The 12,171-nt window shown below is 44.0% G+C and overlaps 1 protein-coding gene across 3 annotated transcripts in view; it reads right to left on the bottom strand.

The window, feature by feature from the left end:
- The window catches only part of timeless (timeless circadian clock), a 72,262-nt gene that overhangs the window by 26,553 nt on the left and 33,538 nt on the right, over positions 1–12,171 (bottom strand). For all 3 annotated transcript variants that reach the window (XM_078534723.1, XM_078534725.1, XM_078534724.1), the window contains exons 7-12: positions 10,802–10,957; positions 9,632–9,765; positions 6,605–6,692; positions 4,051–4,227; positions 1,097–1,314; positions 271–374 (exon numbers count right to left, since the gene is read on the bottom strand). In XM_078534723.1, coding sequence (XP_078390849.1) covers positions 271–374; positions 1,097–1,314; positions 4,051–4,227; positions 6,605–6,692; positions 9,632–9,765; positions 10,802–10,957 — 877 coding nt within the window. The remainder of the gene's footprint in view (positions 1–270; positions 375–1,096; positions 1,315–4,050; positions 4,228–6,604; positions 6,693–9,631; positions 9,766–10,801; positions 10,958–12,171) is intronic.

Here is a 12,171-nt window from a genome sequence, read left to right as displayed (position 1 = left end):
TACATTTTGAGCCACTCTAACAACTGGATCAAGACAGATGCAGCAATGTGGGCAATACAATGGTTATTCCCTGGGCTAGGCTCACACATGAATAAAGGGCATGAAGTAGCAGAGACAGCCCATGAAGCCATAAGAAAGCAGAAGTTAACAGCTTGAGGGGCAGGGCAGCGTGGGTGGGGTTCCATTTTACAAGTTTTCAGGTCAAACACTTGTATTCAAGTGCACCTTGCAAACTGGAATTTTATGGCATTTTTAAAAACAAAACCCTACATTTGATAACTCTGGAACTCTCTCTCAGATTTCCATCCTTAGAGTGGTCCATTTCGTTGATTGTATTGAGCAGTTCTTGGTAAGCTTTCAGTGCTAGGTGCATTCTGAAAGAAAAGAAGAGTTGTTTTAGCTGTAATATAACTTACCAACTTTTTTTGGTTGCATATTAGATGATGCAACAGTGTATAACAAGACACAGAGATAATGAAGACAGATGTCTCACCAATTTCACCCTGGCAGTTACTGGGAGTGTGGAAAAGATTTGGAGAAATTGCACTTTGGCACTAACAAATGAGGCAAAGATTTCCCATCACATAACTTACACCAGCAACTAGAACTTGCTCTGTATTTGAAGCTGTATTTTAAAAGGGATGGAAAGGCAGGTGATGATACAGTCAGAGAAACAGTTGTAATGTAGAGCCAAAAATAATTTGTTAAAGCTACCCCAATGGTTCAGTGAGTACAAGCTACCTGGTGCAGGTGCAAAATTGAGCCAAAGGACCAAGAAAATCCTAGGTTGAATATAGTCTGTGCTGAATTAACCAATATTAGGGCGGCACTAGAAACACAATAATTGCATGGAACAAAAAAGCCAGGGTTTCCACTGTAACAGAGATCAGCCCAGGACGGTACCCCAGGAAAAGTAAATGAAAGGGGGATTAAACTGTGTGAGGAAAAATAAATGAAATATGATAAATGCAGCAGTGTGAAATCCGAGAGAAGCTAAGTGTGTCTGACATTTCATCTCTGCCCCACTCAAGTTAATAGAAATGGTTGATAAACCGAGCAGTCTCAGACTTCAACTGCTGGAATTAATCCACCTTACCGTCTTGACCAGGAACTGGCCGCTGCCTTGTCAGTCAGCATCATCTCATAGTAGTTAGTGATATTGCGCTCCACAAAGTGAAATGCTCGAATGCTGACCGTCTCCGATACAAGTTCAGGGCGGAACCTGTACACCCGGTTGAACTCCATAAAGAATGGCATGGCCCAGAGGTAGTAGGTTTCATCAAACTGCTGCGCCTTCTCACGAATAAGGTTGTCCTAGAAATGGAAAGAGCACATCCTTGATTTATAAAAAGTCTTCGTGTACACGTACAATTTCTGTTTAATTGCTTCCAGCCACATCATTTCAGTCGCTTCTACCTGTGACATCTCTATCAAGTCCCTCCAGTTCACCTCTTCAAGAAAGATGACACTGTACCCTTTACCACAGAGTTAGATGGCCTCTCCCAGCTCTCTCTTTGAGCAGCTGCCAGACTGCTCAGGACTCAATAATAAGACCTATTAGATCAATGCCATTTCTTAAAATGCAAATCTTCTGGAAGAGGACACTTCCCTGCTCCTCAGGGTAGTGTCCTTTTTTTTATTTTTTCATGGATGCGGGTGCTGCTGGCTTAGCCAGCATTTACTCCCCATCCCTAATTGCCCCTTGGAGTGGCGGTGGTGAGCTGCCTTCTTGAACCGCTGCAGTCCGTGTGGTGTAGGTACACCCACAGTGCTGTTAGGGAGTTCCAGAATTTTGACCCAGCAACAGTGAAGGAACGGCTGATATATTTCCAAGTCAGGATGGTGTGTGGCTCGGAGGGGAACTTCCAGGTGGTGGTGTTCCCATCTATCTGCTGCCCTTGCCTTTCTAGATGGTAACGGTCGTGGGTTTGGAAGGTGCTGTTAAAGGAGCCTTGGTGAGTTGCCGCAGTGCACCGTGTAGATGGGGTACACACTGTGCGTCGATGGTGGAGGGAGTGAATGATTGTGGATGGGGTGCTAATCAAGTGGGCTGCTTTGTGCTAGACGGTATCGAGCTTCTTGAGTGTTGTTGGAGCTGCACTCATCCAAGCAAGTGGAGAGTATTCATCACACTCCTGACTTGTGCCTTGTAGATGGTGGACAGACTTTGGGAGTCAGGTGGTGAGCTACTCTCTGCAGAATTCCCAGCCTCTGACCCGCTCTTGTAGCCACAGTTTTTATATGGCTAGTCCAGTTCAGTTTCTGGTCAATGGTAACCCCCAGGATGCTGCTAGTTGGGGATTCAGCGATGGTAATGCCATTGAATGTCAAGGGGTGATAGTTAGATTTCCTCTTTCTGGAGATGGTCATTGCCTGGCACTTGTGTGGCGCAAATGTTGCCACTTATCAGCCCAAGCCTAGATATTGTCCAGGTCTTGCTGCATTTGGACGTGGACTGCTTCAGTATCTGAGGAGTCGCAAATGGTGCTGAATATTGTGCAAAGATCAACGAACATCCCCACTTCTGACCTTATGATGGAAGGAAGGTCATTGATGAAGCCACTGAAGATGGTTGAGCCTAGGGCACTATCCTGAGGAACTCCTGCAATGATGTCCTGGAACTGAGATGATTGACCTCCAACAACTACAAACATCTTCCTTTGTGCTAGGTATGACTCCAACCAGCGGAGAGTTTTCCCCCCCACCGATTCCCATTGACTCCAGTTTCACTAGGGTTCCTTGATGCCACACTCGGTCAAATGCTGCCTTGATGTCAACGGTAATCACTCTCACCTCACCTCTGGAGTTCAACCCTTTTGTCATTGCTTGAACCAAGGCTTTAATGAGTTCAGGAGCTGAGTGGCCCTGGCGGAACCCGAAGTGAGCATCAGTGATTAAGTTGTTGCTAAACAAATGCTGCTTGATAGCACTGTTGACGACCCCTTCCATCATTTCACTGATGATAGAAAGTAGACTGACGGAGCGGTAATTGGCTGGGTTGGATTTGTCCTGCTTTTTGTGTACAGGACACCTGGGCAATTTTACACATAGCCAGGTAGATGCCAGTGTTGTAGCTGTACTGGAACAGCCTGGCTAGGGGCGCGTCCTGGACCCAACAATCTTCTGCTGCTTCATCAATGACCTTCCCTCCTTCATAAGGTCAGAAGTGGGGATGTTCGCTGATGATTTCACAATGTTCAGTTCTATTCACAACTCCTCAGATATTGAAGCAGTGCCAATATGCTACAAAACCCAGACAACATTCAGGCTTGGGCTCATGGGTGGCAAGTAACATCCGTGCCACACAATTGCCAGGCAATGATCATCTCCAACAAGAGAGAATCCATCCATCTCCCCATGACATTCAATGGCATTACCATCGGAAATGGGCTTGTCATATAAACATTGTAGCTACAAGAACAGGTCAGAGGCTGGGAATGCTGCGATGAGTAACTCACCTCCAGACTCCCGAAAACCTGTCCACCATCTACACAACACAAGTCAGGACTGTCAAAGAATACTACCACTTGCCTGGATGAATGCAGCTCCAACAACACTCAAGAAGCTCAACACCATCCAGGGAGAAGAAGCCCGCTTGATTGGCACCCCATCCGCCACCTTAAACATTCATTCCCTCCACCAACGACGTACACTGGCAGCAGTGCACCATCTTCAGGATGCGCTGCAGCAACTCACCAAAGCTCCTTCAACAGCACCTCCCAAACCTACAACCTCTATCGCCTAGAGGGACAAGGGCAGCAGGCTCAATGGAACACTACAACTTGCAAGTTCCCCTCCAAGCCATCCTGTCTTGGAACTAAGTTACCTGTTCCTTCACTGCCACTGGATTAAAATCCTAGAATTCCCTTCCTAACAGCACTATGAGTGCATTTGCATCAGATGGACTGCAGAAGTTCAAGAAGGTGGCTCACCACCACCTTACTCAAGGGTTATTAGGGATGGGCAGCAAATGCTGGCCTTGCCAACGAAACCCTCTTCCCATAAAAGAATAAGAAATGGTTCTCATGCTCCTTCACATCTCAAACATACCTTTACCACATACATGAGCCGGTTGTAACAGTTCTCCAAGAAATCAACACAGAATTCCTTCAGGAACAGTCGGACGTTCAGAGCAGAGCGCCGTTTGCCCTCCACCTCTTTTGCTGCTTGTTTCCTTTTTGGCACTCTGTTAATCTTCTTGCCACTGTCATGGCTGTAATTTTTCAACTAAGAAAGTTTATGATTAGAATATTAAATGTTGAAACTGATTAAGCAGTCCAGTGAACATCTCCCACCCTGGTCTTACTTCAGCTCACATATTGTACCCCCACCTCTACTGCAATGAGCAAATGACCCAACACAATAAGATTGAGAGCATCATGGGGCAAACTATGTGGCCAATAATATATATATTTCCCATGATGCAGGTTCAGTAACTGGTGTATGTTGTTCCGATTTTATTTTCTTCTCCCAGACCCCTTTTATGCAAGTTTAGAAAGAGTGTGTCACAGCTGAACCTGATCCTTACTTACTAGATATGTACTCTCTCCCTCTATCTAATGGGATTAGCAAAATAGTGATCGAGAGCAGGAATTCTGGCTGTATTTTCTTTTTCTCCATGGGCACTCCCTCCACCTCTACATAGAATAACTTGCATTTATGCAGTGCCTTTAATGTAGTAACAGGTTCCACGCGCTTACATACACACATCCCAAGAGCAACATGGCTAAGTCGGGCCTAGCCTAGCTAAAATCAGCTAATTCAGCACAAACTGAGGATTGAGGCTGGAACCACTTGGTTGGTAGGCTCTGTATCACACAAGGTGATATGTTTCTCTATATTGCAGTTAAAAAATCCATAAATGTAATGAATGTTTTGCTGGTTGGCATCTTAGAAATCTGTCATTGTATTCAGAGTGGCCAGAATAAGTTACAGAAATCAAGAATAAAAAAGTGTGCAATAATTTTTTATTTGGTCAAGGGGTGGATGAAAAGTAAAAGCAAATCTAAGCAAGGCATCCGAGATTAAGATATCTTCAACTCAACCCACCTGGTGATGAAAGTTTGAAATCAAGTCAACACTGTGTGCCAGGACTCTGTAATCATATCTGAGCCAGACAGACAGTTCTGCAGTATTGCAGGACACTGTTGATGGATCAGCCAGCCTGGCTCACTAATGAAACCTGGAGGAGTATAGCCATTACTGGGGGCATGAATTCTTCACATTCAGCTCCAGATAACCAATTCCCTAAAAAGGGTGGTTCTGGCCAAATAAGTTTACTCGTATTCTATGAAGGTTAGCTGCACGTTTTAGACTCCAGCAGTGCACACTGCACACCGGTGGGCCTGTGAGCCTCGGCTCTGCCAACCTATGTCCTGGGTGATCGTAAGTGGTCTGTCTCCCTATGGGGAGTGTGTGCATTCAGTTTCTTACACAATTGGTGTCTGATTTCTGAGTAACTGGTTCTAGCAATTCTGAATACAATGACGGATTTCTAAGATGTCAACCAGCAGTGGAACCAAAATATTAATTATATTTATGGATTTTTTAACTGCAACATAGAGAAACATATCACCTTGTGTGATACAGAGCCTACCAACCAAGTGGTCCCAGCCTCAATCCTCAGTTTGTGCTGAATTAGCTGATTTTAGCTAGGCTAGACCCGACTTAGCCACATTGCCCTTGGGCTGTGTGTATGTAAGCGCATGGGACCTGTTACTACATTAAAGGCACTACATAAATGCAAGTTATTCTATGTAGAGGTGGAGGGAGTGCCCATGGAGAAAAAGAAAATACAGCCAGGATTCCTGCTCTCGATCACTATTTTGTTAATCCCATTAGATAGAGGGAGAGCGTACATATCTAGGAAGTAAGGATCAGGTCCAGCTGTGACACACTCTTTCTAAACTTACATAAAAGGGGTCTGGGGGGAGAAAATAAAATTGGAACAGCATACACCAGTTACTGAACCTGCATCATGGGACATCCAATGATGCTATTTACTCTTTTTCTTAAAACCAGCACACATTCCTAGGGAATAATATGATGCAGCCAACTATCAAAGGAATTATTAAAATTATCAATAAATATTAACAACCACAAACATTATAAACACTATTAAATTCAGATTTTTCACATATAGTAATTCAATAATTTCTGAATCACAGTTTGAAGTTACAAGCCATTGAAACTTCTGTTGAGCATCGTTTAAAAAGCTACTACCAATAACACTTCAGATCGTGGCTGCCACCTTTCATGCAAGAAAACAGGCACTTGCTTTAATTTAATTCATTCCGGGGGCGTGGCCATCGCTGGCAAGGCGAGCATTCATTGCCCATTCCTAATTGCCTTCAAGAAGGTGACAACTTTGATTTTAATTATTTAATATTGCGTGTGTTTTTTTGCAGGCTGATAATAATCAAGAATTAAGACAATGAAAGGCCTTACCCTGGAGTATTGCTTCAAAATCTTCTGAAGTATTAGTTTTAAGACATTGTTTAAGATGCTGCCTCTTATGCTACCTGAACTGGTTGGCATAGTTGTTAAGTGGGAGCGTAGTAAACTGTATAATATAAACTTTAAAAACTGTAACACTTTCACTCACTTTGTGGACTCCCATGTGGCAAACAACATCTCTGTCTGCAATCGACTTCAAGCCTTGTATGAGGTATGTCCCACCAAAACGAGAATGCCTAAAACAAAGTACACACTTGATAAACAAGACATCACAGTCTAAAGAAGACTTCCACTTCAGTACTTGTGCCCTTTTTTGGATCAATAGTCTGTTTGCCTGGGCGCTAAATAAAACAGCAATGTTTGCTGGAATAGGATAGGTAGACACGAGTGATCTGATGCAAGTCCATACCCACAGGGAGGAAAGGGCAAGGGCAGAAGGAAGGCTGTTCATTTTCAGCCTGCTCTTGTGTTCTTAATAGTAGCTGCTATGCTGCAGCAGAATAAGAATGGCACAGGGAGAAAATATTTTACAAAGAAAGTGAAGTATCACTTAATATTTCTATACAGAAGCCTTACATGTAATAGAGTGAAGGCTTACTGTCTGATCCATCACTCCCCACCCCAACAACCCTGGTTGGGAAGGATGAAGTACAATCCACTTTGGATATCTGTCACTTTGGATATCAAGGTCAGTGTGCTGGTCAACTAATTCATCAGAGGATGTGGTTGAGTTTGTTTTCTTTGCATCCCACAAGGCAAAATTCTGAAGTAGAAGGAAGTGTTTTGAATGGAAGGCGTCTCACCAGCAGTCAAAAATCCTAATACCTGAATGAGTGAATTGCTCTCAAAAGTTTACTCTGAAACAGTGCAATGGTACAAGAACACATTAAATGAAGTATCTAATCTTGCACTGCAAAAATCTTTTAACGTTACTCCTTCTAATATTTTGTCAGCTTGGTTAACGATCCTTCCCACAGGAGACTTCAAGAGAAAGACGTTTCCTAATATTTTATATTTCTAATCGATTCTGCTGGTTAGGTCCTAACATGTAGTAAGACCTATTCCCCTATCAGCCCTGTACTCACTGAACTACAGTGGCTCGTGGTCAAGCAACACCCTGACTTCAAATTTCTCATCCATATTTTCAAATGCCTCCATGCCCTCTCCCTTCCCTATCTCTGTAATCTTCTCCAGCCCCACAACCCAATCCATCTTGGCTGCCTCTGGAGGTCCCCAGCATCACAGATGCCAGTCTTAAGCCAATTTGATTCACTCCACTGATACCAAGAAATGGCTGAAGGCACATGAAACTTCAAAGGCTATAGGGCCCTGACAACATTCCAACAATAGCACTGACGTCTTGTGCTCCAGAACTAGCTGCGCCCCTAGCCAAGCTGTTCCATTACAGCCACAACACTGGCAGCTACCCAGCAATGTGGAAAATTGCCCAGGTATGTCCTGTACAGAAGGCAATTCAAATCCAAATCGGCCAACTACCGCCCCATCAATCTACTCTCGATCATCAGCAAAATGATGGAAGGGGTCATCAACAATGCTATCAAGTGGCACTTGCTCAGTAATAACCTGCTCACTGACGCTTAGTTTGGGTTCCGCCAAGGCCACTCAGCTCCTGACCTCATTACAGCCTTGGTCCAAACATGGACAAAAGAGCTAACTCCCGAGGTGAGATGAGAGTGACTGTCCTTGACATTGAGGCCACATTTAACCGAGTGTGACATCAAGGAGTGCTAGCAAAACTGGAGTCAATGGGAATAAGGGGGAAAACTCTCCACTGGTTGGAGTCATACCTAGCGCAAAAGATGGTTGTAGTTGTTGGAGGTCAATCATTTCAGTCCTGAGACATCATTGCAGGAGTTCCTCAGGGTAGTGTCCTCGGCCCAACCATATTCAGCTGCTTCATCAATCACTTTCCCTCCATCATAAGGTCCGAAGGGGGATGTTCACTGATAATTGCACAATGTTCAGCACCGTTCGCTGATTCCTCAGATACTGAAGCAGTCTGTGTCCAAATGCAACAAGACCTGGGCAATACTCAGTATTGGGCTGATAAGTGGCAAGTAACATTCGCGCCACACAAGTGCCAGCAATGACCATCTCCAACAAGAGAGAATCTAATCATCTCCTCTTGACATTCAATGGCATTACCATTGCTAAATCCCCCACTATCAACATCCTGAGGATTATCATTGACTAGAAACTGAACTGGGCCAGCCATATAAATACTGTGACTACAAGATCTGGTCAGAGGCTGGGAATCCTGTGGCAAGTAACTCATCTCCTGACTCCCCAAAGCTTGTCCACCATTTACAAGGAGCAAGTCAGGAGTGTGATGGAATACTCTCCACTTGCCTGGATGAGTGCGGCTCCCACAACACTCAAGAAGCTCGACACCATCCAGGAAAAGTAGCCCATTTGATTGGCACCCCATCCATCACCTTAAACATTCGCTCTCTCCACCACTGACGAACAGTAGCAGCAGTGTGTACTATCTACAAGATGCAGTGCAGCAACTCACCAAGGCTCCTTTGACAGCACCTTCCAAACACACGACCTCTACCACCTAGAAGGACAAGGACAGCAGATATATGGGAACACCACCACCTGGAAGTTCCCCTCCAAGTCACACACCATCTTGACTTAGAAATATATTGCCATTCCTTCACTGTTGCTGGGTCAAAATCCTGGATCTCCCTCCCTAACAGCATTGTGGGTGTACCTACACCACACGGACTGCAGTGGTTCAAGAAGGCAGCTCCCCACCACTTTCTCAATGGCAATCAGCGATGGGAAACAAATGCTGGCCTAGACAGCTACATCCACATCCCATGAACAAATAAAAAAAAAACCCTTCGACATATCTGTGGTCCTCTAATTCTGGCCACTTGTGCATCTCCAACTGTAATTGCTCTACCGTTGGTGGCCATGCCTTTGGTTGCCTAGGTCCCAGGCACTGAAATACCATCCCCTACACACCTCTATCTCGCTTTCCATGCTTCTAGCACTTCAAAGGGATGCAGGTAAGGATCAGGACTACAATATGGTGGTACCAATTCTCCAACCCATGCTCCCTTCGAATCAAGCTTGGTACCCTGCTCTGAGGAAAGGGCCCTCTGCATCACAAAACCTCAAATATTTCACCCGTCTCAATTCTCACCTGGTCCCTCTTTCAAAAGTTCTTTTCTTCTTCGCAGCCAGCTCTCTCTGCTTTAAGATTTCAAGCTCTCTGGACTCATTCTCTTTCTCCTTCACAGTTTTCGCTTGTCCTGTAGTGGCGAGTTGGTCAGGTTTCTATAGGACAAATTCCCAAATTATCGCTCTGTTCAAAATCTTCTCACTCCATTTGCCAACATTGAGCAGTGACAGAGAAAGTCTTTACTTTTTCTTTTCAAGGACATGTTTGTTGCGCTTGTGTTTCACTCTTAAAATGGCGATTTTTGTGCTGGTAACTCAGTTAGTACATGCACGACCAACAAAGCACACAACAGAGCCACAAAAGGCAGGTTCCTAGACTCAATGCTTGACCTGCACCAACCTCAAAGAGGGCAGTGGACGGATACTACAATTGGCCTCTGTAGCTTAACAGGATTCAATGATGATGAAAATACAAAAACAAATCAAATTAAAAAGTATTCTCTCCTAGCACCACATAGCAACCTGCTTCCAGACTTTTGCTAATGCCACTGGGAGATACTTAAGAGCAGCTTAGGGCAATTCTCTCCTTACAGAGGTACACAAAGAAGGAAAGACTTGCATTTATATAGTGCTTTTCATGACCTGAAGAGGTCCCAAAGTGTTTTATAATTAATTAAGCACATTTGAAGTGCAGTCACTGTTGTAATGTAGAAAACACAACAGGTTATTTGCACAAAACAAGGTCCCAAAAACAACAATGTGATAATGAGCAGATCATCTGTTTTTGTGATGTTGATTGAGGGATAAATATTGGACAGGACACCAGGGATAACTCTCCTGTTTTTCTTTGAAATAATGTCATGGGATCCTTGGCATCCACCTGAGAGGACAGACAGGTCTCAATTTAACATTCAGTCTCAAAGATGCACCCTTCCACAGTGTGGCGCTACCTCAGTACTCTCACTGGAATGTCAGCCTTAATTTTTGTGCTCAAGTCTTTGGAGTGGGACTTGGGCCCACAACCTTCTGACTCTATTTCCTACAACAGCACCACTCAAATCAGGAGTGGGCATCATTCCATTGCACACTGGTATAGGAGAGCTCTTCTGATTGAAGCCAAAACTGCATTCTCACTAATCAGGTTCCATTTCTCCCCACCACCCACCTACACCATACATGATCCAGCACTAACCTGATCTCTGAACATGAGGGAGATTATTTCCAATATGTGCATGGCCCACTGTTGCTCCTCCTGGGAAGTAGCTAGAAACTTAATCAGATCATCCATCCCACTCATGTGCATCGCCCATAACACCTTGTCGTGTACGTTGGCATCATCATCAATATTCTGCATGGAAAATAAAAATGGACATAAACAATAGAAAATGCTTACAAAATTACACTCAAGAAGTAAAATATAATCAAGATGTTGTGATACTTAAAGGAGCTTGCTTGCCAAATTGCATGAATGGTCATTTTTTAAAATTAAAGTGAGTTCAGCCATTTTTATCTATCTCCTAGTATCACAGAAGTTCTGGCTACAAAACAAACACAAAAAATGCTGGAAACACTCAGCAGATCAGGCAGCATCTATGGAGAGAACTGAGTTAATGTTTCAGGTCGAGACGACCTCTCATCAGAACCGTTCACAGTATTTCGCTTTTGTATTGTTGTAGTAATGGCTGTGACCTGGCAGCCTGTCACCTGCCTATACACTCAGCCTCAGTGTAGAGAACAATCTGGGACATACAGACCAGGAAGGTTTGATGCTAGGAGTGGGTTATTTTGGGAGCAGCAGAAAAAAAGGAGAAAATCATTCTGGATTCCTGCTCTGGTCACTAGCCACTGATCCTAGCTGGAAAGTGCATATGTATGAGGACAGGATTCAACTTGACTGATTGCTCACTCAGTTCCTCCTCTGAGGCTCACACATGAAGTTATGGTGAGCCTTTATAAAACACTGGTTTGGTCTCAACTGGAGTATTGTGCCCGATTCTGGGGACCACACTTTAGGAAGAATGTTAGAGAGAGTGCAGAAAAGATTTACACGAATTATTCCAAGAATGAGGGACTTCAATTACATGGATAGATTGGAGAATCTGGGGTTGTTCTCCTTTGTGAAGAGAAGGTTGAGAGGAGATTTGGTAGAGGCGTTCAAAATTATGACCGGTCTGGACAGAGTAGATGGGAGAAACCACCCCCATTAGCGGAAAGGTTGAGAACCAGAGGGCACCAAATTAAGGAGAATTGCAAATGAAGCAAAAGCAACATAAAGAAAAATGTTTTTTTTACACAGTGAGCAGTTAGGATCTGGAATACACTACTTGAGAGAATTATTCAGGATAGAATTAATAGACACACTGAAAAACGTGGATTGATTCGGAAGACAGCATGGATTTGTTAAAGGAAAATCATGTCTAACTAACTTGCTGGAGTTTTTTGAAGAGGTAGCAGAGATGGTTGATGAGGGAAAGGCCATTGATGTGGTGTATGTGGACTTCCAAAAGGCATTCGATACAGTGCCACACAACAGACTTGTGAGGAAAGTTATATGTCATGGAA

Source organism: Cetorhinus maximus, chromosome X (assembly GCF_964194155.1).
Source record: "Cetorhinus maximus chromosome X, sCetMax3.hap1.1, whole genome shotgun sequence".
NCBI classification, from domain to species: Eukaryota; Metazoa; Chordata; class Chondrichthyes; order Lamniformes; family Cetorhinidae; genus Cetorhinus; species Cetorhinus maximus.
Note: the sequence above shows the minus strand (reverse complement) of the source record. Positions and strands in the feature narration are given on the sequence as shown.